The following is a 25,073-nucleotide window of genomic DNA, read 5'->3' as shown; positions in this document are numbered from 1 at the left end:
TTCATAGAAATGATTTTCAGCCCTGTATAAAATAGAAGAGTCAGAACAGCTTTTGCAAGAGGAGGAGAGTATATTTGGGAATGGGGGAAGAGATGGGGAAGGCAGAGATGGAAAAGGGAGAAATCTAAGGGTTTTCTCAAAAGGCAGTGATTATGCAGTTCAGCTAATCTTGATGGGAGAGTGATAGACGTCAGTTTAATAATATCGGGGCATAGAGCAAGAAACAGGATAGAGACAGGACTTTGAGAGTTAAGAGAGTGATAATATCAAAACCAGCTGCTCTACTGGGCTTCTTTTATCCTGATTGTACCAAGTGTTTAAAACTAAATGCAGGCTGGGGTCAGTGGGCGTACATCAGCTCTCAGGACTAGGGCTGGACTTTGAGTAAACCTCATAGGCCCATGTGTACGGGATTAATTCACAGGAAATACGTTTGTGTACTGAATGTCTCGGGTTCCACTATTCACCTCCAGCCTGGGTTTCTTGCTCCTTTTCTTTGTTGTTCCTTTTTTTTTCCTGTGACTTTTCATTTAAAACAGAAGCTTTTTGCAGCAGGAAATGTTTCTTTATACATTTCCGCAGCACCTAACTGAATAGGGCATCTGTGCTAATAGCTGCCCTGTAGGTCCTACCATAAGCAACTAGCCATGGAAGAATTTTTCCAACTGCTGCTTAGCTGAGTTAAGAGCAGATGAGAATGAGCAGTGGTTGTAGTACATCTCATTTCGTTTGGGTTTGCTTTTTCTTTTGTTAAGTCTGATCTTTTAGAAGTGTATGGGGATTTAGTTTTGGATTTTTTCTATAGTGTATTTAATTTTTGTTTGTTGTTTGCTTTGATGAAAGGGAAAAACCTGAAATCAGTAGATACAGAGAAGGAAGAAATGTTACCTTGCCTTGAAGTCTGTAATAATCTGACCATGTTCAACCGTGACCAGCATGGCTGGGATTGAATGCCCCCCCCAAAAAAAAAGAAAAGAAAGAAAGAAAAAAAAAGAAAGAAAGAAAGAAAGAGAAAAGAAAGAAAAAAAGCAGAATTAATGGAGAATTAATGTAGTTCTGAATAATTTAAAAAAAAAACTTTTCTTTCTAGTGCCTGACAGGATTTGTCCGGCTAGTTTTGCAAGAGACATTTTATTCTAGTAATTTTAAGTAGAGTTTGAATGCCATGGCCCTAATAATCTTCCTAACAAAGATAAAATTCTCACTACTTTTTTGCTGGTATTTGTTTTGTAGTACCAAATGAAACTGGAATTGTTGTCTTCTAGGTGGGATCTGTACATGGTTAGTGAGAAACTGTCCTTGTCCTTCAAATCTTAATTCTCAAGTAAACAAAAAAGCAAGTAGCACGGAAGAAGTGTGGCCTATTTTACACAGAAAGATTAACTGCTTTGTTTATAAGAATCTGTTTTAGAGTGCAAAATGTATTCATCTTCCTTAAACCCAGGCTCTGGCAAGAACCAGTGAGATTATTCTTCCTGCCCGTGGGATAAAGGCATGTATATTGGAAATTCAGCTACTGTGTCATTAAGTGGATACCACAAACGGACAAAACGTTGCAGAAAGGAGAGATTCAAAGTGATGAATACTGTTAAACAATCCATTTCTAATATCTGTCTTACAATTCAGTAACGCGTCTTCAAGAGAAACATTTTATCCTTGAGGGTTTTTTTCTTAATTCTGTTGAACAAAGTGGACATGGGGGTGAGCTAAGTACAGAATTTAAGGTGCAATAAATTCAATAAATTACTTTCCCTCATTTGAGACATAGTTTATAAGCAGAGTTATTTATGGATTTTTGATTGAGATCTGAGATAGCAATAATCTCTAGATGTTTTTTACATTATAGGAAAAATGTGAACAAATGAATCTGAATTTTTCTGCATTTGATCCTTGTACAACAGATACTAGAGCGATACAACTCTTAGGAAACAGCATTGCAGTAGTATGTGAAGCTGTTTTTTCATCTCCTTGCAAATAACTGTAAGAGACTATATTTGAAACTAGATGACATGTATTATGATATGCCATTTAGCCACTGAAATGTAAGCCGGGATCAAAGCTTGTTTTGGTTGAGGTCCTTGGAAACAACAAGAAAAGAATATTTCCTTACAAATAATATAAGAACTCTTCTAAGCTCCTTGGAGCGGGTGTAAGGTTGCTGTGGAAAAGCTGAACACTTCGTTTTTCTCAAAGTATGTGCTGAAGTCAGTATATATCAGAAATAATAGGGTATAATTCTCACATTTCCTGGTCACTCTGTCGTATGAGGTCAGCCTATCATTAGAAGTTAGGTTTATGCCCTTGGTAATGTGCTGTCTCTTCTTTGACCTCATTTAACAGTTAACTACTCGGTTTGATTCATGGTAAGAGTTTTAGCAAAATAAGATTGAAGATAGCTTTTTATTTTGTCTTCATTATTATTTTGAGTTACGTTTAGTAGATTTTGATTTTTTAGAAGATATAGTCATGTTAGTAATGCTCTTCTCCCTGTTGCATGCTCATTCCCTTGCAGAGAAGCCAAAAACAGTGGATGCTGGGTGGGAAGGATTTGTCTTGCTGGGTTGCTGGTGATGCTGCAGTGGGTTTCGGACCTGGCAGATGGTTTGTTCTCACAGCAGCTCTTCCCTCCCTGCTCAAAACCTTTTGCAGCCTGGTTGTTGACATTTAAGTACTGTTGTCCGGTATAAATGATGATTCAGGCAATTCCCCTTCACATCCCACCACAATTTATTGCTACTGCTAAAAGAGAAGCTTTCCCTGGCACAGGAGCATGGCTTTTATTGTTATTATTTTTATTTTATTTTTTTCAGTTCCTTATTTTGGCATTTTACATTGTTTCCATCCTTGTACAAGGCTTCCCTGTGATAAATTGCTTTGTTAAAGTATCTTTTGCCTTTTCTGGGTTTTTATGTTTCCCATTCTATTCACAATTCCTAGTAATTTCAGATTTGACTTGAGATTCCTAATAACTTTACAGGTGCCTTCCTCATCCAACTACGAGATAACATGGCTAACTTTCAGAATGAAAATACTGTGGATCACATTTATTTTTCTGTATTTCCTCCAAATGTGACTTAGGCTTTACCCGTAACATCTGTATGTCCAAGCATGCCTTCCTCTATTTTCTGCTGTCGTAACTTAACACTTGCATGTCTGAAAATGTGTGCTTAGGAAGCCAGTTCCAGATTGCCTCCTCATTTAACTCCTGGAGTTAAAATTAGGCTCCTCCTTACAGGTTTCAGAAGGTGTTTTTTTTAATTGCAAACAGCCAGGTGATCTTAGGAAGTGGAAAGTCTGAAAAAGCAGGTAACACAACTCTAAATGATGTTCTTAAAACAGATTTAAAACAATTAAGTTTCACTGCTCTAGTGAGTTAAAGTGTTGGACTGTGATGTGTTTGAGCAGTCAAAGGAGATGTTACATCCTAAGGACTGTGCTGTCCTTCAGCTTCACACCAGTGAGAAGGACTAGCGTAGCGCCTCCTGTAGCGGCATCAGATGTCCGATCCAGACTCACTTGCAGTCAACAGAAGAATTTTTTTCCTTTGCCTGTCAAGTCCTGCAACTCTGAATACCTCGAGTAATTTCGTTTAGATTCTGTCCCTCTAGTAAGGGGGAGCCGGCTGAGACTCTGGGATCATCTGGCTTATTTATAAAATCTGTGCAATAATTCACAAAACGTGAAGCTCCCTGGAGAAGCACTAGCACTTCTTGCCRCTCTGCCCCGTTTCAGGCTGTCTGTTGATCTCACTGTGCTCCGTAGCAGGGGTGATCGTCTAGTTGGTTATATAATAATCAGTTAGGCATGTGACCTTGTTTCGTCCTTCCCCAACATATTAAATTGCTCAACAATTAACGTGATTTGAGACTTTCTGTAMTCTTCATGATGTCTGCATATGTACAAGGATGAATATATTGGTGTCTGAAAACACTAAAAAACCCGTTTATGCTGCTAAATGTAATGTAAACGTTAAGTAAGTTTTATGTTTTTCTTTTCTTTTACCCCTTTAGGTATTACACAGAAATGGCTTTATGGACCTGGATACTGAGCATTTTGAGCTGTTTTTGTTTCACCTTATCCAAAAATGAGGAACTGAAATATTTTCAGAGTGCCACAGAACTGAATCACCTAACAGTGGATAATGACACTGGGAGAATCTATTTGGGAGCAGTAAATGCTCTGTACCACCTTAAAGAAAACATGGAGGAACTTGAATTTGTAGAAACTGGTCCAAAAAAGGATAACAAAAAGTGCACACCTCCCATAGATGAAAATCAGTGCAAAGAGGCAGTAATGACTGACAACTATAACAAACTACTGTTGCTGAACAAGGCAGATAAAACAATTGTGGTGTGTGGAAGCCTTTTTAAGGGAATCTGTGCCATCAGAAATCTAGAAAACATTACAACAGTTGTGTATTATGTGGACAGTAGTGGAGAGAAGTCCTTTGTAGCAAGCAATGATGAGAATGTATGGACTGTTGGACTGATCACTTCCTTGAATAATGACCGAGTGTTGTTTGTTGGGAAAGGGAATGGCCCAAATGATAACGGGATAATAATTAGCACTCGGCAGCTCTACGAAAGTGATGGGAAAGACATTTTTGAAATGTATACAGACTCGGCAGCTGTTAAGTCAGCTTATCACTCATCAAGCACACAACAATTTGTGGCAGTCTTTGAGCATAAAAATTATGTTTATTTTATTTTTAACCAGCAAGAGAAACAGCCCGTCAATAACCGCACGCTTATTGCACGTTTGTGCAAAGACGATGCCCATTATTATTCATACTTTGAAATGGACCTGGGATGCAAAGATGATGATGGTGCTTATGATCACTGTCATTCTGCTTACGTCACTACACCAGGAGAAGAGCTGGCCAAGAGCATGGCTCAACAGCAACAAACTGCAGATGYTCTGTCAGATGACAAAGTACTTCTTGCACTCTACAGCAAAGTGAACAAAGATAACGGCTCTCTAAAATCAGCCATGTGTGTGTTTTCCTTGAGGCACATCAATGAAAAGATGGAAAAAAATCGGAAYGATTGCTACACTAATCAGAACACCAGCTCGTTTTACAAACTCTTTGCAGTAGAAAACCCATGTGGATTAAAGGGACTGGTAATATCAGCCTCAATTTTAGAATCTGTGTTAGAATTAATGTAAAACATAYTGTGTCTTATGTTAGGTGACTTTGAGGCTTTTGACCTCAAAGGTATTGCGAGATGGGTATTGTGTGACGACGTTACTGAAAACTCAGTAGCTGGATTTATTCTGGAAATGGGGTGTGATTGGGGGGTTGCAAAGATGGTCAAGCAAGACGTGGCAAGATTATCGTAATTTCGAACCTTTTGAATAGTYGTCTTCCAAAAGATTTGTCTTATTTGGCTTCATAAGTGTATTTCCTTTAAAAGGTTCCTTCTGGTATGAAAATTACTAAGTCAAATGCAGTGATTTGCTATGCCCATGATCAGCCACCAGATAATCACTATCTATATATGATTCTGGTCTCAACCAATATATTTTTGATGTTTTTAACAGTATTAAGAATCATTTAGATGATATCTRTAGTTCAGTGTTGTTTCTCACTTGGATTTGAATTTTCAAATAACTGGAAATATGCATGTTTCTTACATTCAAGCAGTGTTTATATATTGTTCTGGCCCAAAATGTGTCCACATATGATGCCTAATGGCCATCAACCTTTTCTTTTTATGGCTYGTGATTACCATGGCTACAAAGCTTTTGGAGGTCACTGTTTCAAGTTTTAAAATACTGTTCTCCCATTCGTAACTGTGGCTTCAAGAGCCARTCTGCAGTATTCCTATTAGCTTTTTGGTGTTCTTGCATGTACCAYGCAATCTATTCCCAAACCCAACTTGTGTGCACCAATCCTAAACTAGGCTGAGGAACAGAATAAACTTAAAAATAGCTCAGCCAGCTTTTAAAAGGTGGCTCAATTCCCCAAACTGAATAAGCTGCACAATTGCATAAGCACATGTTTCAGCAGTACTTGAGAWGGTGGTGTGTTACAGCCCAGGGGTAGGAGTGAATAGGAGAAGAGAGGGGGCGCAGGAATAGCTTCTACTGTTACTGGCCCAGCATCCTTCATCTCATGAAACCACAATCCTCCACACATTAGGTGTCTAACACAGGTGAGAAGCCAAAGGAGCACTTTTGGCTTCCAAACACCACAGTGCTTCTCACTGCARTACCCTGTGTATCTGAGGTGAGCATCAAATAGTCAGATTCTGAACGTGATGAGTAGAGAGGCTCAGGCTTCCTGCAAAAAGGAGGTGAGGATGTCAGATCAGAAAGCAGCCTCATTACCAATTTCAGCAGGAAAGCCAAACTGTAGCTGAACTTCCCTCTGATGGAAATCACTGCAGTTTAAGATTGAAGCGTATTGAGGAGGGAGTGAATTGAAGTTCATGACACAGTTGCCAGTGCATTGCTTTTCTATGGATAGAATCCAATTAAGAAAGAAAACAAAATGAAAGATGGCCTTCARTGTTTACTTTCTGAACTGTGCTTCTGTAATGAAATAGAAAACAACATATTTTCACCCTCCATCTCTCCTGGCAAGTGCAGGTATTCAAGCAGTCTGCAGTTAGCAAACTGCTTTCTGATTGCTGCCTTTTGGCTTTGGGAAAGTAGCCAGACAATCCATTTCTCTCCTTGTATGTCCAAGGGATATTATATTGTGGCAATATGGTTGTACTGCACTCTTAGCTAGGAATTAGTGATCTGAATGTTTAACCTCATTCTGTATTGCTATTCCTTATTAGAATGCAAGCAAAAATTTCCCCTGTGGCTCTGAACACTTACCATACCTTTTGGGAAGTAAAAATGGTGTTATAGAGAAGCCGGTATTACAAAAAGAAGGGATGAATCTCACGGCTGTTACCGTGACTGTGGAAAATGGGCATACGGTGGCATTTCTGGGAACTTCGGATGGTAAAATTCTTAAGGTAACATTTCTGACTTAAAAAACTAGAATGTATTTAAAATGTTGTCATTTGTAGTAAAAACATGCTTCTACTCTAAAAGTATATGTGATTTGTAATATCACATCTCAGGAATAGATTGTCTTGGTGTTTGGTATTTTTAATTTCAAAGAAAAAACAGCTTCTCTCTTATGCACTTTAGCTTCTCTGATAAATAGGTTGAATTAGCATCTCCTGAATGGCACTCGCCTCTAAGGTTTGGGTACCTACTGAGAGCCTTATATAAATAGCCCTGGGTAATATAGCAGATGGTTTACTCTTAYCTCTATTCAAGCCCGTATTAGTTTAAGAACATTTTTTCATTTTGTAATCGGTCTGTCCATTCAATGAATAGAATATTGGTAAGAATATAAACCTAAAGTTGGAGCTCTGGTAAATTCTGACTGTTGAGTATGRGGTTTAAGTGTTCATTCTGACTGCTGGGTATGGAGTTTAAATGTTCATGTGTGTCCGCAGTATTAAAGTGCCAAGATTGAAACACAGCATTCTTTTGCTTGAAGGCAAGTGATGGCTTTGCATCTCTATGTGGTTTGAGATTTGAAGCTGACACTATTGGTTACCATAAAAGAGAACAATTTTGAACACCATCAAGTGCAAAGGCTGAAAGTTGAGAATCTGAATTTTACAGCACTAAAGTAAATCAGCATTTTTTAAAAATCAATACAAATTTGAATTATTGCGAGCAGTGGGAGATTTTGTGACTTGTATTCTGTGCTTGTTGTTTTTGATATCAAATGCTTCAAACGGAAATATATGTTCTCCAATATACRTATGTGAACTTGAGTAAACAGAGGCCTTTCATTAATGATCATTGAAAGCAGTAAAAAGGTAACATTAACCACCTCTCTTTGTTCCATGAAATAGGTTTTCCTGTCATCYACTGCAACTGAATACAGCTCTCTTACTATTGAACTAAACAAACCCATAAAGAAAGACCTGGTCCTTGACAAAACTCAAGAGAATCTGTACGTGATGACCACAGACAAGGTAGAGTATCCCTCTTCTGTTAAAGGGTTAGGTCAAGTTTAACTTTCTCTGCAACTTTACCTGAGGTCTGTGTGTCTCACAGTTATTCTCGGAAATTACCCTCTTTGGTGTGGCTCCTCTTGCTCATGGTTCATTTATGCACCTTTGCAATGGGAAAGAAAACAGCATGTTACCCGGAAATGAAAATGGTCCTAGCAGTAGCAGGTGGATTTAAAAAGAAGGTGAAAGGTCTTCTTTTACCAGCTTCTGGACCATCTTACTTTAGGCTCATTCCATCAGGGATGAGCAATCGGACTGTAGATGCCTGTAAAACTAAGCAAAGAGGGTTTTAGTGTTTGCAGTTCTTCTGACTTCAAGATAGGTCTCTCCAGAAATGAAGACCTTTCTCAACTCCAAGCTGGTGGACTATCACTTGGAGAAAGACTATGTCCTTAGTGAGTTTGGGAATGGGAGGTGAGTTCACCCCTAAAGTTCTCAAAGGGGATCCATGAGGAGGATCAGATTGTACTTGATGCCAGAACATACCGCTGGGTCAAGCCACGGCACATCACAGGGCAATTGTAGAGCTCAGGCTTTGTCCACAGCCTCACCGCAGTGGTGCTGGGGGATGCTCTAGCTGGCATCGGTCCCTTTAGGGAGCACTGGAACGCTTCAGGATTTAGGATGTTGGTAGCTGGCGTGTAAATGTGTAAATGCTAAAAAAAAAAACATCCCAGAGTTTTTGTGAGTCTTACTGTCAAAAGCTAAGAAGCAACGGAAAGAACTGCAACTTCTGGGAACACCTTTGTATGAGTTATGAGTTCCTGTTTAGAACTGAATCAGTGCAGCAGGAAAGATCAGAGTCTGCCGCAAAAGGAACAAACAGCCTTTTCTAGGTTTCTCTTCTCTGTGCTGGCAGATGAGGCAGAATGGAGATTTGTGAAAGAAGAAAGAAAGGAAACAAACCAGAAATGAGAGGGATGCCAGATTTCCCCCTCACCTCTGGCTGTAACCTGCTTCTGACACTTCTCTTYTTGGTCACTGGAGCTACCAGCCTCAAACACGTTGTTTACCAGCTGTCCCAGACAGGATGGGTGACAGACTGCTGCCATCTGCCAATCTTCACCACTAATGAATGGGACATGGGAAATGCTCCAGTAGCACTAGCTGAGGGGCAATGATGATGGCTGTGAAAGGAGAGTATATGGGGGAAAATGATGGGGAAAGTGTCTTCTGTTTCTATTTTACAGAAGGATTCAGATTTCTGCTGTGGGAATGCTATATTCTAGCTGAAGGTTTTCAGTCTAGAAGCCATGTTGGAAAACATGCCAGATTAGTAACTGATAAAGCATTTAATAATACACCAGTGTGTGAGAGAGGCTATTTCATGTTGGGGAGTAGCTGATACTTCTAATCTGGTTTACATTCAGATTCAGAACAGCACTCCAAATCTCAAAATTCTCCACAAAAGACAGGACAGCCTGGCACCCTATTTGACAAATTAGCACACTGTTTGCAAGCCCCAAAGTCCCTAGCAGGCTATTCAAGAGTGTCTGAGTAGCRTGAAGGATGGGAGCAACCCTGAAGGAAGACAAGTTTTCTGGTTATAGTCTGCCCAAAAGGGCARCATTTAGGCAGGCCACAGCCTAATTTTTCAGAGAAAATTTGGAGAAATAATTCTATCCTTACAATGTTTAAATTTAGAGAGTGGCAATTTGCTGCCAAAGAAAGTACTCAGTTTAATCTTTTCCAAATAGTTCTCCTAGCCACTGCAATTTCTGAATAATATGTATAATAGTTTTCTTTTACAAAATCTGTTCAGCGTAAGTATGAATAACTAAGCTTGGGAGCTCTGTAATGGCATTACATTACTGTCATCTTCAGGAGTTAATTACAAGGAACCGTCCCACCCACTTCTGGAACTAGATAGATGGAAGGAGAATGAGCGCCTTAATCGCTGGAAGCTATAAAGTGACACAAGCGAAGGGAGAAGAATAAATGTTGGAATGTGCGCTTCTGTTTTAAGAAGAGCCGGGAGTTGTGGGAATAGATATATCAGAAGCCTGCCCTGGGAGTTAAAATGGTTTGGAGTTATTTGAAAAAGGCAAACAAGAAAAGGGCACGATAGCTGTGCTGATGTGCATGCTTAATACTAAGCTAACTGGCAGATGCAGCCTGCCTCGGCAGGCAGAAATGAAATGCTGGGCTCTGCAGGCRCTTGAGCGAAAGTGAAAGTAATGTTGTGATGGGTGATAGCTGGAAGCAGCCTTTTMAAGGAAATCAGATCCAGAGAAAATAAGGAGAAGGATCATACAGAGGTTAGATTCACAGAGAAATAAGCGCTCGCTTTCCCGTTTTGCTTCTCCTCCTCTCTCCTSTGCCTCCCTCGGCTGTGTCAGTAGCCATGGGTGGCTGAGAGCAAAGTGTTTCACGAGTCAGCCTCCCTTCCCCGTGCTGCTCCCGGGGCTCATGCGGAGATTAGGAGAAGCCCCTTGCAGCTTCAAGGGGAAATTGGAAAAGACTGCGCTCCCCCTGCACTGCTTATTCTACTTCATTATAAGTAAACAGAAAGGGTTGAATCTCAAATTCCTTATGATAGCTATCAAGCTGGGAATAAAACAGAAGCCTGGGGCAGTCACTTAGCATTGTTACTAGTTCGTTTGCTTGTTTAAGTTTTTACCAATCTCTCTGATTAGGAATGTCAATTAGAAAATCTCTACAGTTAGATTCTTTGCATTTCAAAGCTGACTGAAGACTGAGCAGCTATTTTTTAAAGTCCATTAAGTTTACATAAAACTTGGAGAGACTCTAGGGCTTGTTTCTGCCTGCCAGAGTTATGAAACAAATACTTTGTCATAAAAAAGCCATTCATTGGTACTGAATTACTCACGAGAGGGGTACCAGTTAGTGAAACAGTGTTCCAGTAACTCAGCTCTAGTTAGATAAGAATCTATGGAAGGAAAAAGAAGTAGGAGAAGAGTGTTGAAAAGGAACACCTAAGTAATTAAATGAAAACTATCAAATGCTGACTTTTTCCTTAACTGAGTCAGACTGAACTTTCCTAGTGTGGAAGAAAGGCCAAATTCAGACTTTTGAAGTAACTTTGTAACTGCCTGCTGCTTTAAATGAAAGAAAAAGGTAGAAAAAGTAAGCTTCTGTCTTGCAGGTCATGCTGCTAAACTTTTTGCGCTCTTTAAAACTGAAACAGTGATCCATAACACCAGGAGGAGCATCCCCCACTCCCTCTTGCACAGTTTCACCGGCATAATTAAGAGGGATGACTGTATGCTGGCTCGTTCTTCTGTATGCCAAAAAGAAACAAAATTGTTTATTCTCACCACCACAGGAAAGCAAAATCAGAAGCCATGTATTTATTGAGGGTATGAGAAATGATGGCACTGTTTTCCCTGCTGCTTCCTGTCGCAATTGTTTCCTTTTTCTTTCTTTTCTTTCTTAAATCTTTTGCATGGCACAAGGGTTGTGAGTGGAGAAGTGCAGCACCCCCGAGCACCCTGGCGTTGATGTGCTTGCAAGCTTTCTAAAATGCTTCTAGCCAAAAATGCCATRTATGGATGCATTACCGAACAATTTTATCACAGTGCTAACTATAGGGAGAAAAGGATTTTCTGGTTAAGAAATGACCTAGCTAGTTAGCCATTTGAAAGCATCCCTCCTGCAGTAGCTGTTTCTTGAATTAGAAGAGATGTTTGTGCAGTGTCTGTTCTGTGGATTTCTAGAAGTAACTTAACATAATCTGGAGGAACTGAAAAACTGTTTTTTAAGACATCAAGATCCTGGGTTAGAAAAACATCCAGTGTTACTTTGGAGAGAGATTAAAGAATACGTGCAGTAAAAAAGAGCAGGAAATGTGTAAACTTTGATTTTGTTAAGTAAAGGTAGCAGGGGGGATGAGCAGATTGGTTCATATGGATTTTGTTAAAATCAAACTGAGCTCTGATCCTAGTAGTACCAGGTCAAGTCTTCTGCTGTGGCAGGCAACAGTGTTGAACAATCCTATTCATTAACCTTTCAGTCTCCTTGTGTCTTCCTCAGACATACTACAATTTTTCGTGCTTTTGGTTCCCTAGGTGTATCGACTTCCTGTACAGGACTGTCACAAGTACTCAGACTGTGAAAAGTGTGCTCAAGCAAAGGACCCTTACTGTGGCTGGTGTGTAAGAGAGGGCAGGTGAGTTGTGTGGGTTTTTTTCATGTGTGATATTGTTTGAAATTTGATGCATACATTGGGTTCTGCTTTGCATCTCAAATCCAGCTTTTTGTACTCAGCCTTGTGCTCCTGATAGAGATTTAATTTTAGCAAGCAAACACTACTCTCAGTCTTGTATGCACACAAAAAAGTCCCTGTTGCCTTCTGCAGATTTGATTAGTTTGAGAAAGTATATATATTTCTGCTGGTACTGAAAATTAGTATACATCTTATAACTGCATGTTTTATAACTCTCTGAACAATACAGTCAAATATTCACCCAGAAATTAAAGGAATATTCCCTATTTAAAATTCAGAAAATATAGCATATATTTTACGTAGAGCAGGAAAGTACAGAGGAGAGTAGAAAAGAAAGGACAGTTCGTGTCTGAAGTACTGATTTTATATAAATGTGATCTGTCAAGAGGTGTAGCTATGCTGAACTCTTACCAGAACAGAACTGGTGTTTGACTGACTTATCTGTGGAGGTTAACTGAATTAATATTCAAACATACGTAAACTAGGACAGTACAGAACAATTCTGGAATGTCTCTTCTTWACACTGGGCATTGATGGGTGTGGGGAGAGGGAAAAGCAGTCTTACAGCTCTCTTTTTGACTACTAAGTTAATTAACCCCTTGGCTTGAGCAGTTGGGAATTCATGTTTCTGAGTCCTTGCAGTTGGAACAAAGGGGCTATTTAATTATAGTATGCAGATGAATTTCAGGCTTCTAGCTTCCTCTCTAAAAATGTGAACTATTGCATTAAGTTACCTAACAGCCCRATGCAAAGCCTAATACTGAGCACTGCAGAGTAAGTTATGCATTGCGTATMGGTTTATGTAATATACTGTAACTCTTAAGCCTGGGCTTCAGTTAGCGTGGGTATGAAACTGGGGATTTGGAATATGCAACTTGAACTCCTCCTGGGCTGCTGGGAGTTGAAGGCTGTGTCATATATCATACAAAAGGCAATTTTCCCTAGTTTTCCCTTCAGGTTTCTGATATGACCACTGACCTCAATATCTTGAAGCATTAATGGTCTCTGAGAACAGGCAAACATGAATTTTTACATTTTTTTCCCCTCAAAAGAAAAGAAGTCTTTATTTCTCATGTTTTCCTCAACCACTCCAAATTTTGTCTCRTGATCACACGCACTACTTTTTTGTGTGTTTAGAGATTTGTTATATGGATGTGGGCTCTGTACATAAGTAATATCCTTAAGGGTAGAGTTGACAGAACTGTGCAGCAATTGTACTGTTTTAAAGCTCCTGACTTAATAGTCTTTTGTAATAGCAGCCAGAAATACTAGCAAGTTGTCTCCTAAGCACTGCACAGAATGAAAGAGTATGCATGAAACTGCTCCCCCCACTCGGCCGGGCCTTTGTAGCCACATGTGCAGTTTCTGTCTTCCAGCATCTCTTCCTTCTGTCCTTCCTGAATGCGAGCTGGGAAGATCTCCCAGTATTTTTAGTGAGGGTGCATAGCCGCTGTTGCCTTCCTGTAGTGATTAAGGAAGCCTAAAGGTGCCCTGGCACAGAGATTTTTAGCAGTGGCTGTAGTGAATGAAACCTTCCACTGCTACTTCCCTAGTGCGCAGTTTTGCAGGAGCTATCTGCAAGCCCATGCACCCCCAGCAGTACTTCTCTGTTGCCTTTTCCTCTCATGGCTCGGGCATTTATTACTGCCAGCACACAGATGTTGGTACATCTGACCTACAGAAACAGCAGGCAGTGCTCACTCATTGAGGAGTTTACCATATATCAAAGTGAAAATTAATCAGCCTAATTACAGATGATCTGGCAAAAGCTCTGTTCTTTTCCTGATGCTGTGTTAAATATTGCTTGTCTGTTGGTTTGGATTGTCTAATCCTAGGTGATGTACAAAATATCATATGTATTTTTTCCCCCATTTACTTTTTGATATCTCAAAGCCATGTTAATACTTATTTCATCAGTATTAAAAACTCTAATAGCAACACAAATGGTCAATATTAAAGCAAATTCCCTGTGATCTTGTCTTGTGATTTCAGTCTCTAATGGTGAAAATGTTGCATAGTTCAGAGAAAGCAGAGTCCTGCTATAATGTTGCTTTTTGTTCCTGTTTTATCAGGTGCACAAAGAGAGCAGACTGTGAAACAGCTGATAAGGAGAACCATTGGCTGTGGAGTCCAAGTGGAACGTGCATGACTATCATCAGTGCTGACCCTCGAAATATGAGTCGCACAACCCCTGCTAAGGTATGACAAGAAGGTGCTTTCCCTATACATTCTTAGAGCATGTTGATCTGACTGCCAGGAAAATGGGTATCTACGCTTCTTTATATTCAGTGGTGACTCAAAATACAATTTTATGTTTTGAGTTCCTCAGYCTTTGATGTTTCTCACAATGTTCTTCCTCACCTGCTGTTTTTGCAGGTTGCAGTTCATGTTTTCTTCTAAGAAATGCTCTTTTTGACCTTCTCTGTAAACCAAAATGATGTTAGTATGGATGACAAACTGCTTACATGTGTCTGAATATTGTGAAAGTGTTATACAATGTTATATTACCCATGAAAGGTAATTGATAGGGCAGATTTCATCATGCCCTTACATCCTCTCTCAGCTCACTTGAGCATAAACTGAAGTAAACAGCAAAGCCGGAAGCTATGCCTTTAAAATGAATAGTGGATTTCCCTACACAGGGAAGTTTGGATACATGGAGAGGGTAAATTCAGCATGCAAAACAGCTCTGTGGCAACAGGGCTGAGCAGTATTCAAAGTGTGACCAGGGTGTCATTGCTTGCACTGATTCCAAATGGAGCACCTGGTGCAGGCTCAAGACTTCTTTGGGATGCTCAGCAAGTAAAATCAGATTAATTTTGAGTAAAGTTATTAAATAAATTTTAATCTCTCTTAATCAGAAATAAGGAGACTTTAATTCAAATCAGTTTTAATTCCATTTCTAAGTGATGTGAACAGCATTATGTTAAGACCATTTCTATGTTGARTAAAACTATTAGTGGAATGTAATTGATCCACTTCAAATCTACACCTTTTCTTACTTCAGATCAACTTTCTCGAGCATCTCTGTGTATGTGTAGACAAGTCTCTGGTGTCTCATTTCAAGATCTTAGGCCAAAGTAGAAAAAAGAAAAAGAAACCTGAAACATAACTTCAAATGAGCATTTATATGCTACCTGTGATATCACTAATGTCACTTCTCCTCATGATTCCTTTATTCGGCAAAAGTTTTGCAGCTCACAACATTATGCACCAATTTCAATGGGAAAGGGGTGATTGTAATTTCCACCGTTAACAGCAAAGCACATAYGGTAAAATAATACAGTATAAAATGGAAAATTTAAAACTGTATAATTAATATGCCTGAGGAATTAAATCAAGGACAGCATCCAAGATTTCATTTAAATTTTTTCCTGTTTTTTTTCTAAGTTTTGTCTTGTTATTTTGCTTTTAATTTCTCAAATGCACACTGAAACTCCTCAAGGAAAATATCAGTAACAACCTCACCAGTACTTTCTCATWATTTCTTTTCTATGCCACTTCAGTAGATCCCAGTTTTCTTCTGCACGTACATACGGTCTTGAGGAAGCCACTTTTGTCTGCAGCCTTTTCAAACCCCAGCTTTTCCAGCCCATCCTGCCYTGTTTTCATTGTCCACTAAGATTAATGTGATTTTAATTAAGGTCATCAGGATTTAAGTGCTAACCACTCTGCTTACTGTTGCTGATCTGCATGCTGAGGACAGCAAAAAGCAAAAGGCTGAGGATGTGTSTGTATAGACACTTTTATCCTGATCTGATGGTATGCATTGAGAGGACAAGAGGATTTTGTACCAGACAATTCAACATATACCCAGCCTGGAAAAAATAGTAGAATGGTAAGAAGAAAAGATTAGCGGATAGGAACAAATGAAAATTGAAAAGGAGAACCACCTTCTGTGGCACTARCCAAAATATCAGCTTCAGAAAGAAAAATTGCAGCTGAAATATCTTTGGCCAAAAATCTTACTGGGCTTTAGTTAGTTTCTTTAAATACATTACCCTTTTACAATTTTATTTCCAGGTGGAACTGACTGTAAGTCCATTGCCAGCATTAACCGATGGTGACCAGCTTGTGTGTACATTTGGTGAAACTATCCGTGATGCTCAATTAAAAGAAGGAGTTGTTATCTGTAATCCTCCTGATCTGATTCCTCCAACACCCAAAGGTCAAGGTAAAGAAATACTACTGTCTTTCATTTATAATAAAAGGAAAGAACATAGCCTGCTGCTTCTGTTATACCTTTTTATATATGAGATTCCTACGATTTTTTCCTCTTCCAGTTCTTTTCCCCCAAATAGTCTATTGTTCTTTGATTTTGTCCAATTAAACTTTAATTTAAAAAGATTTACTCAAACTCCAAAAATTTGTATATTTACAAGCTTTATCATTTCTAGTGTTTCTGCCGAAACCTAAACTGGAATTTGGTAGAGGCATGGACTTGGGGCTAGAGAGGTGCTATTCTCTGTCCGAGATGAACAGAAAAACATTACTCAGGTCTGGCTGTGAGACTGAGAGAGCAGCATATGTGCTTTAGCTGTAAAGTTTTGCATTCTGTTGTTTAATGTTTGCTCTTCCCAGCTGTAGTTCAGTGACTTGTTTTCTGGACCATGTCACAAGGCTATTCTTTCTCATAGTGTTTCTCCTAATGCCTTTCTTTCTTTTATTATGTTCTTTCTGGCTTCTGCAGTAGTAAGCCCAGTGGAAAAATATGTGATCATATAATTAAAGACTGCATCATGGTTCTGAACCACTGATTATATGCTTTGAGGTTTGTTGCTAACCATAATTCTTGTGCTATTTCCTAACTATCACTTGATTCGCACTTCAAGTTCGTAGTTTTTTGAAACATAGRCACATGCAATAAAACCAGTAACACAACACTAATTATTATGTATCACAAAAGCATCAGGTGCTCTTTCAGCTGTTAGAGATGCTGCTTAACCTTCTGGAGAGCAGCTGTGCAGAGAAGAACCTGGGAGTGCTGGTGGATGAGAAATTGACCATGAGCCAGCAATGYGCCCTTGTGGCCAAGAAGGCCAATGGTCTCCTGGGGTGCATTAGGAAGGCTGYTGCCAGCAGGTCAAGGGAGGTGATCCTGCCCCTCTACTCAGCCCTGGGGAGGCCTCATCTYGAGTACTGTGTCCAGTTCTGGGCTCCCCAGAACAAGAGAGACATGGAGCTACTGCAGAGAGTCCAGCATAGAGCTACAAAGATGATCAGAGGGCTGGAGCACCTGCCCTATGAGGAATGGCTGTGAGAGCTGGGCCTCTTCAGCCTGGGGAAGAGAAGACTGAGGGGGGATCTTATCAATGTGTACAAGTACCTGAAGGGAGGATGTCAAGGGGACAGGGACAAACTCTTTTCAGTTGTCCCATGTGACAGGACAAGAGGCAATGGGCAGAAATTTAAGCACAGGAAGTTCCGCCTGASCGTGAGGGGGAATTTCTTCCCTGTGAGAGTGACAGAGCACTGGCACAGGTTGCCCAGAGAGGTTGTGGAGTCTCCTTCTCTGGAGATCTTCAAGGCCCGCCTGGATGCAACCCTGTGTACCATGCTCTAGGTGACCCTGGTTGAGCAGGGAGGTTGGACTAGATGATCTCCGTAGGTCCCTTCCAGCCTTACTGATTCTATGATTCTAAAGATCTGTATGTACCAGAACTGCCAGGAACTGTCAGAACAGTACTTTGAAGCACTTTAAGATAAATTTCAATTCTCTTAAGGCTGAAACAGGCCAAAATACAGTTTTATTTGCCCAGAGAACAACAAAGTTAAAATCTCACTCTTAAGTTTTAAGATAGCTGAGTTATGTGAAGGTATCAGGTTATGGTAAGTGTTAAACCAGCACTCCCTTATTGAGGGCCAATTCATGGTGCCTAAATATTTTGTAAAGCAAGACATAAGGAGACTAGGTTGATAAACATGATAGTGTGCCATCTTTCAACATGATCAATGAGACTAGAAGCCTATCAGGGATGGCACTGGAGTAAGCCAGTCATCTAGAAATAATACATCCCTGAGTATTGGTACGGAGGGATCCATTTGAAAGGATGTTGAGAAAATAATATGAAGATGTTCAGAAGCTGGGCAGACCCTTCAGCAGAAGACAAACAGTTATTAAGGCAGGTGATGTTTCCTAATAGCGTGTGACCACAAATCCAGAGACATCCGCTTGCTGTTAAGAAACCCTATGGAGTTTAGACAGGGCCAGCTTACTGCAACTATGRTCATTTCTAAAGGGAATGGGATATTTCTTGAGAGGAATGATGCTTTCTTGCAGTACCAGTTTTAGGAAATCCCCTGGCATGTMTACTAGTCTGAAATCTTCATTGGGACCCAGCACTGGCAAAGGTGACTTCCAGCCAAGCTGCTCACGCTCTTTCAAGAACCTGTTCAAGGAAAGCAGAGTTTGAAGTTGCCCAATAGCTTGTGAAATAGCTTGTCACAAGGGCTTAATGATTTCTGCAAGAGGTATTTCAGACAGCTTCGCTGGGAAAAACACCAGTTTCTAAAGATAAATTTTCCACTCTAGCTCAGYAGTGATTCAGATGAGAAGTACATTYGTGGAGAAATCGTGTACTTCAGCAAACTGAAGATTGCAAGTGTCTGTGGTAACTTAGCATTGCAGGCATTCCTGAGCAGTAACCACAAAGATCACTTGTTTTAATTTACATGACGATGACAATTTTAATCCACGAATGAAACACGTAATTTTACATGAAGACATACTCATATTTAAGAAAATGCTTTATTTAAAATGACTRTTCTCATGCCAGTTTTTCATGTGTTCAATTTTCTACTTATTCAGTTTTCTTTATTTTTTTAGATTCTAATATGATGTCAGTACCATGAAGAAATACTTCCATAATCCAAAGCTTATCTGTGATTCTGCTTCTTTCATTTATCACATTTCATTGATGCTTTTCTTCCCTATACTATTTACTGAAAAATTTGTTAAGGATGAATACAGAGCTCATAGATGTAAAACATAACTGATCRTGAGATCCGAAGTGTCAACTGCATAGTTAAATGTTTACTTACATCCTGTACAAATAATGAAAGCATTATCATTAAATCCTTCTACTCAAGAGCTAAAGAATTCAACAACTACTTAGATRTTTTTTTTTTCTTTTGTGATAGATCATGTTTCAGTTCCATTACAGCTAACCTTTGGAGAGAAAAAGATTTTTTTTGCGTCATATACTTATCCTTTTTATGACTGTGAAGAAGCAATGAATCTTTTTGAAAATCAGCCGTAAGTATTTCAGCTTCTTAAGTGTTTAGATGCTGTAACTGTGTTTCAGGTAGCTTGCAGCTGAGTTTTTGAATCGTTTTGTAAATAAGCCTTTGGCACTCTCAGAATTTTCTAGTGTCCAAATTCTTTTTCTTATGTTTTAATGGAGTTAAGAATGGTTGACAGGCACAGGTGAACTGGTAACATAAAACACTTGGAATGTGAATATTCATGGCACGTATAATTATGGCCAATTCACTGAGTTCCCGTTTTTGTAGCTGCTAATGTACATGCTGATGAGCTGTGTGGACATCCACTTACCTACTCATAAATATCAGATGTGGGTTATGATGGATTCAGCTAGGATGGTCAAAGCTGACTCTGCCAGTGTTATCTTGTGTGCTCCTCCAGGAGACGTTGTGCCCCAGGGCAGGCAGAGCCAACTCAGACAACGCATTGTTCAACCTTCTATATAAAGGTTGATCAAGATCATTTCTAAATGCTGAGAGATGTGGTGGTCTTCTCAGTGGGTGGTCTTTCCTTAGTCATGTGTAAAGGGAAAAAAGAAGCTTTTGGAGGCTCTTGAACTGTTCTCATTGTAAAGTTCTCAGCTTAATATAGTAAGGATACTGTAGCAGCTTGAGCTACTCTCCATGAATAAAGATGGAATTTAATTTATTTTTTTTGTCAATGAGGAAAAAGCCTGACAGTTTGTCATGACTATCATGTTATATTTGTAGATGCTATTCGTGTGCAAGCAATAGATGGAATTGCCAATGGGACTGGAAGAGACATATCTGTGAGGAATCCTCTTCAAAACAGGATGTGATTAAACAAAATATGGTAATGTTTAAAAATAAAATTATTAGTTTTTTATTACAGCACTTCAATATTTTCTTTCTTCTTCTCTCAGATCAGTYGGTCAAATTAGGAATATAAAAATGATTCTGAAGTTAACTCCAGAAGTGTAAGATTTTTTTTTAACAGTGCGGAGGTGGGAATTTAAGGGTGTGATCGAGGAGGAGCAGTGAGACTGAATAGCTCCTGAAAGGATATTTTTGTTCRTTTTACTATTTTACTTCAATGGGAGGAGCAAGATTTCAAGGCTGGGAAAGATAATCACCCATAGCTTTGACATATGCTGTAGTCATTTTTAGCATGTCTAATTTGAAAGGGTGTAATCAAATCTGTCACTGTATTTTAAGCATGAAGTTCTTTAGAACAATAATTTCATTGTCCAAAGAGCAACGAAGCTTGTTCTGGTAAGATTTTTTATTTCAAATAATGTGTAAAATGTTTATCTCCCCAGGAAGAAGAATGCCCACAGTTTCTAAAACCTAGTCCTCCAATAATACCTATGGAATACCAGACAATGGTGTATTTTGAGGGAAGACATCTAGCTTATTATCAGGTAAACAGATTAATTTGAAGCTGCCATTTGAATTCCACTCGAACTCCAGTCACACCTGTCCTTTAAGCATTAGCATCTGTATTCCTTGGTAATCTCTGTCTTAATTATTTTTAAAGAAGGAAAAGAGCTGCTCATTTAAGTTTGATATAATGCTGGTTACTGTGGTGTGGTTTCTAAATGAGAAGCTATCACARGGATAGAGTTGGAGCTGGACAAACTAGTGTAGCTATTAGACAATTCTCTAAAGAATATCAGTTGGACCTACTAAAATACCTTTGCAATTATTTTTTTCAGCTAATGAAAAGAGGGGAAATTTAGGACRTCTGAATGTTTCATATCTTTTTCCAATGAAATGTCTGAATTTTTTGGTTCTAAAGGAACATCATTCAATGTGCTTACTTCAGTTTGCATTTTTCAAATGAAAAAGACACACTTAGAAATTAAATGTTTTTAGTCTGGGTAAAATGACTTTTTGTTCAGTCTTTTTTTCTTTGACCATCAAATCAGAAGATCTGGTATTTGCTGAGCTCTAGCAAAGGTTTCTGTTGCTCAATACTTGCTTCCAGAAAGTCAATTAAAAAGCTTTCAGAAAGCCAAAATTTAACTGCAAGCTTTTAATTGTTGTTTTATAAAGTAGTTGATGCATAAATGTTATTGTTAGCTTGATAAAAGTGAAGCTTAAAAATCACTTCTTTTCTTTRGATGATGATTCCAGCACTGTTAGTTTCTGTTGTTTGTTTCTACAGCGTCTTTGTGTAAATATGAATTGATGATAGATACACTGGCAAATTCATTGATTGCTTAAACTACTCGCCATTTATCGAGGGAAAGAAGGTGCTTGTTTTTTGAGAGTTTTTTTCCCTTTGCCGAATTGAAGTGCTGTATAGCTTACAAAGTCTTTCTCTCACCTCTGCTACGCCTGCCAAGGGTGAAAAAGCGTAAGCAGATCTGCAGTCTAAAGACAATATAAGAAGAAAGTGTTCAGGGAAAGGTTAATAAGCAACTTGTAAACACTGAAATAACATATAGTATACAAACATATGTTCAAAAATAAGCATTTTTGCTGGAAGGTCTTAAAATATATGTAAACAATGAGATGTAATTTGGTGAATTTTTTTCTGTTATCTGACGTGACTGGGGGGTGGTCATTGACGGAATGACCGTGAGTTTTGGGATGAAAAACAAGTCTGATCTGACCAATGCCCTGCGCAAGATATGGCACACACAGTCCTTAGCAAATGGAGCTGCGGCATCTAAACCCAAAGGAAGAATTCAAAAGAGTTCACGCAGAATTCTTTTGTTTAGCATTGTAAAGAGCTGACAAACTGATTTTATGCACAAGAGGAAAATCTTTCTCTGCTCCCTTGATAATAAGTGGAAGAGCCTATTCTCTCTCAAGAACAAATTCAGAGCAGAAGCATAATATAGATGTACTGAATTTGCCTTCTAGAGGACCCTCTTTCTCCACAGAGGAGAAATAGCAGAAGGAACCCCAAAAAACTGGTCTCATGTGTYTAGTTTATCATTCTGTGAATAAGCACTTTAATCTTTATGTAGTAGTAGACAAAAGGAAAAGCAAATGTCTCTGCCTCTTTTTCCTGTGAGTAATTACATTTAACAATGCCAGACTCATATGGTGGATTTGAATGCTTTATCAGCAGTATTAAACAGTTTGCCTACAGACCAGACCTTGTATGCATTTGTTTAACCGGGATCCAGGAAGGCTTATATGGAATTCAAGTCTCTGTAAGAAGTGAAATAAATGTATAGGCCCTAGGCTGGAAAGCCACCACAGAGAAGTGTGTGTCAAATGATGTTAGAATAATTTTTCTTAAATAAGAGCCGTGTGGGAATATCACTGTCATGGGAGCAGCCCTGTATATCCTGGTGCAAAGGTTCATTTTTAAACCAAAATAACAACACTTTCACTGCCAGGACTTGAAGGGCACACACAGTTACTAACAGCTGTGTGTACAGACTKCTAAGTTCACATGAAAATAAATATAAAAGGCATGAAACAGTGGTAACCCTACAGGTGTTCCTTCGTATCAGGTGATGCTAGCTGAAGCAGTAACTTTGATTACTAAAAGTTCATTTGRGTAAAGGCATAACTTATGTTCAGCCTTTGGGTAAACTTCTCATAGTGGGCAGGCTCAGGAAAAGTATAAGGATGGATCTTTTTCAGGGCTTAGCCCRAAGCCCCTATATAGCATGAGGCTTGGCCCAACATAGCACAAGGCTTCCAGTGTGGAATGATTTTGCTGTAGGATATGCTGGGCATAATAGCTTATTTGGAGGTATATTTTCCTGCTGCTTTCCTTGCCAACAATTTTGGTTAGATAAAAGTTGATAAACAAAAATAAATGTTCTGTTGTCACTTTGGAATACTAGCTCCATTACCTTGATTTAATCTGTGCCTTGCTTAAAAGGGCAAAGCACAGCCTGTCTAAGTATGGATGTATAAGTGTACTAGCCAACATAACGTGTGTAAGCATCTCTACTTGTAGAAAGGGATTAGCAGTGAGGGTTTGGGCTTTCACAGTGAGTAAGAGAAGTGGATAGATAGCTTCTAGAGCTGCCATTGCAGAACTGACAATGGAAGAATAAGCTCACAGTTTCTTTATGCTTCTCTTAACCTATGAACACTTGAAGAAGTAGACTAAAAGAAGAGTTGTTGACTGTTTTTCTGCCCCTCCTGTCTCTGAAAATATTTCAGTAGCAAATAAAAGTGAATCCAAGCTATCATCGTTTTCTTGGGAATAGCCGCRTCTGGAACAAGCAATTGAGAGAGGCACCAGAGGAAAGTTTAGTACTGCTCAGTTGTATGGCATGCAACTTCTAAGAAAGATTCCCCAGCTGAGTCCCTGGAAGACTGACACAATAGAAGAAACAGATGTACCAACGTCAAGATAACCTTATTAGCCCTTCCAGTATTTTAGATAACAGTAATTTACATTGGGATTTGCCTTTGTCTTGTGTGTCTGATGTATAACCCACTTCTCAGTGTTTGCTACATGTCTTTTCTTGCACCCAGACTAATGAATGGAAGCTTTGTAGCCTTCTGCTTGATAGTCTAGCAACTCCTAATTTTGTTTCACTCCAGTTTGACAGCTGCCACATACATAAGCTTCCCTCCATTCCCAATGCGTTCTGTTAAGCGTGTGGGGAAGCTTTATACAGCAGCAGCAACAGATTTTAAACACTTTTGAAAAATACATGATATATTGAAATGCAGAATAAAGAAAGCAAGGCAGTGTTTCTCAGGAAACGAGATTTATAAGGTGCTTTAAAAATTGGAGGAGGTACACATTTTCTGTAAAACAGAATGGGCTGTAAAACTTTCAGGGAAGACTTTTCAGTAAGCTCATTTTCTATGTGCGGCTTCTAAGAAGGAAGGTCTTCCTCCCTCTATAACATAAACCTCTCAGAGGCTGGAGCCAGGCCCATGGCTTGGTTCAGCACATGCTTAACCGGGCACATGCTCAGCCTCAGCGTTTGGTGGGCTCTCTTGTGTCCTCTGCCCATCCTGGAGTAGTCAAGGGGCAATGGGAAAGGTCGCTTCTTTCCACTATTGGGGAGGCAGAAGAAATAAAGCCGACAAGGCTTGAGAGATGTGCGTTCCAATTTCCTGTGCAGTTCTTACATTCCTGCTCTGCCCAGATTCCCTACCGAGAAAACCTTATAGTGCAGCTCTCACACAGCTCTGTTAATAACACATCCAATGTGTGAAGTTACCCAGTATTCACATTCTTGGCTTTTTCTTACTACTCCCTGAAACTGAGTGCTGTGCCTTTGCTTTATTTGTGGTGMTTGTGCCTTTGAACAAGGGCTAGAAGGGTGCAGCTAAATAGCAGATTGTGCTGGCTCGAAGGTTTGTTAGTGTTGTTTGCAGGTGATGGTTTTAAACAGGTTAGCCTTCTCCATTTGATCTTATTACTTCCAGTGCTCAACAGRATATTGCTTGGTGATTTTACTTTATTACGCTTCGTGGTGCTGAAAGGATTCTAAGCTGAACTTTTCTCTTCCATAGGATAAAATATTTGTGGTTGGAAACAGCCAATTTGAATTTGAAGCTCCAGTTGATGAATCAGATGAGGGAAAATTCTCATTCATGACTAAAGAGGTAAATGCAAAAGTATATTTTGCCTACCGAATATATTCAGTCCTTCTAGTCCTGGACACTGGACACCCACATGTGTCCAGAACCAT

General features: G+C 39.3%; 1 protein-coding gene across 2 annotated transcripts in view; it reads left to right on the top strand.

Annotated features, from left to right (window-relative positions):
• The window catches only part of PLXNB2 (plexin B2), a 256,257-nt gene that overhangs the window by 172,505 nt on the left and 58,679 nt on the right, over nucleotides 1-25,073 (top strand). For both annotated transcript variants that reach the window (XM_085309906.1, XM_085309907.1), the window contains 10 exons: nucleotides 4,011-5,121; nucleotides 6,789-6,971; nucleotides 7,872-7,994; nucleotides 12,062-12,162; nucleotides 14,292-14,418; nucleotides 16,243-16,393; nucleotides 19,360-19,474; nucleotides 20,194-20,296; nucleotides 20,763-20,864; nucleotides 24,895-24,987. In XM_085309906.1, the coding sequence (XP_085166032.1) occupies nucleotides 4,011-5,121; nucleotides 6,789-6,971; nucleotides 7,872-7,994; nucleotides 12,062-12,162; nucleotides 14,292-14,418; nucleotides 16,243-16,393; nucleotides 19,360-19,474; nucleotides 20,194-20,296; nucleotides 20,763-20,864; nucleotides 24,895-24,987 (2,209 nt within the window). The remainder of the gene's footprint in view (nucleotides 1-4,010; nucleotides 5,122-6,788; nucleotides 6,972-7,871; nucleotides 7,995-12,061; nucleotides 12,163-14,291; nucleotides 14,419-16,242; nucleotides 16,394-19,359; nucleotides 19,475-20,193; nucleotides 20,297-20,762; nucleotides 20,865-24,894; nucleotides 24,988-25,073) is intronic.

Source organism: Rhea americana, unplaced genomic scaffold, assembly GCF_003343005.1.
Source record: "Rhea americana isolate MKP2758 unplaced genomic scaffold, rheAme1 scaffold_306, whole genome shotgun sequence".
NCBI classification, from domain to species: domain Eukaryota; kingdom Metazoa; phylum Chordata; class Aves; order Rheiformes; family Rheidae; genus Rhea; species Rhea americana.
This window is presented reverse-complemented; position numbering and strand designations above follow the sequence as displayed.